This window comes from Equus caballus, chromosome X (assembly GCF_041296265.1).
Source record: "Equus caballus isolate H_3958 breed thoroughbred chromosome X, TB-T2T, whole genome shotgun sequence".
Classification (NCBI taxonomy): Eukaryota; Metazoa; Chordata; class Mammalia; order Perissodactyla; family Equidae; genus Equus; species Equus caballus.
This window is the reverse complement of record NC_091715.1, coordinates 70,228,844-70,232,417: the sequence shown is the minus strand read 5'-3', so window position 1 is coordinate 70,232,417 and position 3,574 is coordinate 70,228,844. Positions and strand designations below refer to the sequence as shown.

The 3,574-nt window shown below is 40.4% G+C and overlaps 1 protein-coding gene across 1 annotated transcript; it reads right to left on the bottom strand.

Moving 5' to 3' along the window:
• Positions 1 to 210: 210 nt before the first annotated feature.
• Positions 211 to 1,451, bottom strand: ZCCHC13 (zinc finger CCHC-type containing 13). Its single transcript, XM_001504974.7, has one exon. The coding sequence runs from the start codon at positions 1,286 to 1,288 to the stop codon at positions 776 to 778; it is 513 nt and encodes a 170-aa protein (XP_001505024.3). The 5' UTR covers positions 1,289 to 1,451; the 3' UTR covers positions 211 to 775.
• Positions 1,452 to 3,574: the final 2,123 nt, after the last annotated feature.

Sequence of the window (3,574 nt, the reverse complement as noted above, 5' to 3'; positions counted from 1 at the left end):
TTTTTGTTTGGTCAATTTTTCCTCATTGCTCTCTCTCTCAAAGCTACTTACACACATTATACATATTTTTCTGGTTTATTTTCATTAAACTATACACTTTATGTAGGGCCAGATAGTGATGTCTTTCAGTGTTATTTAAAAGCTGATGTGGTCAGATAATTCAAAGCAATCGACATATAATAAAATTAAAGTCACTTTGGCAAGGTCATAGACATTTCTAGAATCAGCTTTATTTGGGTGATGAGTCTCTGAGGAAATGCCACCTCCTCAGGGTGCCTTTTGTATCTAAGACAGAACCATTTGTCCCCTCCGTACACACTCACTATGCTTTTCCCTGGTGTCCTTTTTCTCCATAGCAATTTATCTTCATCTGACACGCTGTTTTACTTGTTAATAGATTCTAGGCCTGTGTTCTCAAACTTGGTCTGATTTGCTCACTGACGTAGTCCCAAATCCTCCAATAGTGGCTGGAACACAGTAGCTGTTAAATGTTAAATCAAAAGACGTCCAAAGACCTAGAAGCTGCCTAATGTTCAGAATGACTGTTCAATAACCAGATTCTCCAGTGGCACAGAAACACATTAATTATAAGACATCTAAAAGTGAATAACTTTTTTTGAGATTTTTTTCCAGCTGTTTTCTCCTTTAACACGGTAATTAATGCTCACTAGCCTGGGAGTAGCCTCTGTCTGTGAACCTCTGGTCAGTGAAGAGGTTTCAGAGAAAATAATGTAATTATCAATCAGCAAAAGGAGGGGAGGACAAAGGAAAAAAACTAAGCGGTAGCCTCAGTGGGGCATTCCCGGGCTAGATGTCCGGGCTTGCCACAGCGGTAGCAATTGACCTTGTTCTTCTTGCTACAGTTGATGGCCACGTGGCCGGTCTCGCCACACCGGTAGCACTTGACTTGGGTACAGTCTTTCTGAAAGTGGCCTAATTCGCCGCAAGAGTAACACTTTTGCTGTTCCTGACGGTCACAATCGCGAGCCAGATGGCCTCGTCTGCCACAAGTGTAACAGCACTGCTCCCTCTCTCGCTTAGGCTCCGTACAGTCTTTGGCAATGTGGCCACTTCTCCCACAGTTGTAGCAGATGTTCTCGAGAAGGTGACAGTCCCTAGCATGATGACCAGACTCACCGCAGCGGTAACAGATGTCAGGTAGGGTGGTGGAAGTGCCCTGAGAACCTCTGCCACGGCCTCTAGCTCCGCGCCCTCGAGCTCCTCCTCTAGGGCATCCCCGGGCCCAGTGGCCAGAGCGTCCACCCCTGAAGCAGTCCTTACTGCTCATGGCTGCGGTGAGATCTTCAGGTGTGCGGGTCTACCGCTGCCCGGAGGCCCCGGCGCTACTCCCATAGGTGGCTGAGAAAGAAGTGGCCGTTTTTCTCTAGGGGCCTCAGCGACGTCACACAGGTTTGCACACGGCCTCATTCACATGTCACAGGCGGTCCAGCTGCCTCTCTCGCCTGGTTTTCCTCTTATCCTTAAAGGTGAAAGCACGGCTGAGAGGTGGTGTTTTCCATTTGTTAAAAAATAAACACTTGGGTCGTTAAATCCAGTTCGAATCCCTCCCTGTTCAGATTACGGGCCCCGTAGGATTTCGTATAAAGACTTAGGCCTTCTTTGCAGTCTAGTAGATGACCAGTTCTTATATATCCGCTATGGACTTAGGAAAAGTATGTGTGAGATGTATCTAATCCAGTAAATGAAAGAAACAAATTATAACAAATTAAAATAATTCATTATTTTTGTTTAAAAAAATACAAATGTCCGTAAAGATATGAGATACATAAGACAGGAAAAAAGTCTGTGAAATGCCACAGTGAGATTTACTTACAATTTAGCCTATTTTATTGTAGGAATCTGAGTTTTCAGCATAATCACTGCCATTTAAGTTGTAAAACATAACACGAGTGAAGCATTCAGTAAGAAGAAGATGATATAATTTGGAAAATAAATTGCAAAGCCATAATTTAAATATTGGACAGATTTCCTCTCTGTTGTTTTTCAGATTGTTTATATCTTATATAAACCTCATAAGGATTTATGGACATGTTCATTAATATAGATATAGAAACAAGTATGGAAAACTAGACACTGAAATATCAACAGTAGCCTTTTTGGGGTTATATGATTGAATATGACTTTTTTCTCCTTATTTTCCTTCTCTGTGCTTTAAAATTTTTGAAATGATTTTAGGTTATGTAATTTTAAAAATCCACAATAAAAACTTGTCTTTAAGTTACTAGTTAGCTGTATGTTTTGTGTGTGAATTTTTTTTCGGCAGCCAGTACAAAAGTATTTGGTGAAACACAGACATAAGAACAGTGAATGTAGCAGTTGGTCTTTATTTTTTGTTTGTTTTTTTTTTTTGGAGGAAGATTAGCCCTCAGCTAACTACTGCCAGTCCTCCTCTTTTTGCTGAGGAAGCCTGGCTCTGAGCTAACATCCGTGCCCATCTTCCTCTAGTTTATACGTGGGACGCCTACCACAGCATGGCTGCCAAGCAGTGCCATGTCGGCACCGGGATCCGAACCAGCGAACCCCGGGCCGCCGAGAAGCGGAACGTGCGAACTTGACCGCTGCGCCACCGGGCCGGCCCCTTTTGGTCTTTATTTTTAACATGACTTGATTGGAATGTGCAACTGCTTCTTTAAATGCAACCACAAAGAAAAATGTTTTCAAAAACTAATAAAAGCTTAGAGCCAAAGAGCATGAGCAGTTGCCACCTATAGAGTAATGAAATGAGTTTTGTTCCTAAACAATTAAATGGTGCTGCATAAATGGTTTCAAAATGCCAAAATTCTCTCTGTGGTCCAAAATTTGACGTACGTTTATTAAATTAACCTTATTAATTATCATGTTTAAATCCCTCTTTAGGTTTATGTTTTTATTAAAGTAATACATGCCCATAGTTTAAAGCATTGATTTTCAAACAACATTGAGACATGAGGAAGACATACATATTAGATCACAATAGAGGATATACATATGCATATATGTGTCCTATAACTCAAATAAGTTTAAGAAGAAAAATTTACCCTTAAGTGTGCGATGTACTTTTGATGTTTTCTATTCATGTTGTAAAAAATGCTGGTGGTGACCCATTAAACTGAGATCTCAATTCACTAAATGATTGTAATTCACAGTTTGAAGCACACCGAGTTAAAGAGCCATAACTATGAATAATGCTTATATTATGATCTCCTGATATTTCAACTTTAGACATCTGTGATTTTTCATTTCAGAGAATGAACATTTAGCCCTCTTTTACCTACACCATCTTTTGGTCCACCTCATGCACTTGCACACTTTGAATTCTCCACTCCACCCACGCCCTCCTTTACCTTTCTCTAATATGGTTCGATCAATATCCAGGGATTACACAATTGTAACTATGTAAATACTACTTGTGCCTGAGCCATAAATCCTCTGATCACTTTTCATTACATGCCCAGCCTTTTGACTCCTGGAGTTAATTACTGTCATTCTTCATTTCCTTAGTTTCTCATATGCTTATCTCAATTCTACTTCATAGATCTATATGGCTATCTCTATACCAGTGCCGTACAGTCTT

Excerpts from the sequence above, each read along its gene's own strand:
- ZCCHC13 (XM_001504974.7), bottom strand. The coding sequence starts at position 1,288 with ATGAGCAGTAAGGACTGCTTCAGGGGTGGACGCTCTGGCCACTGGGCC.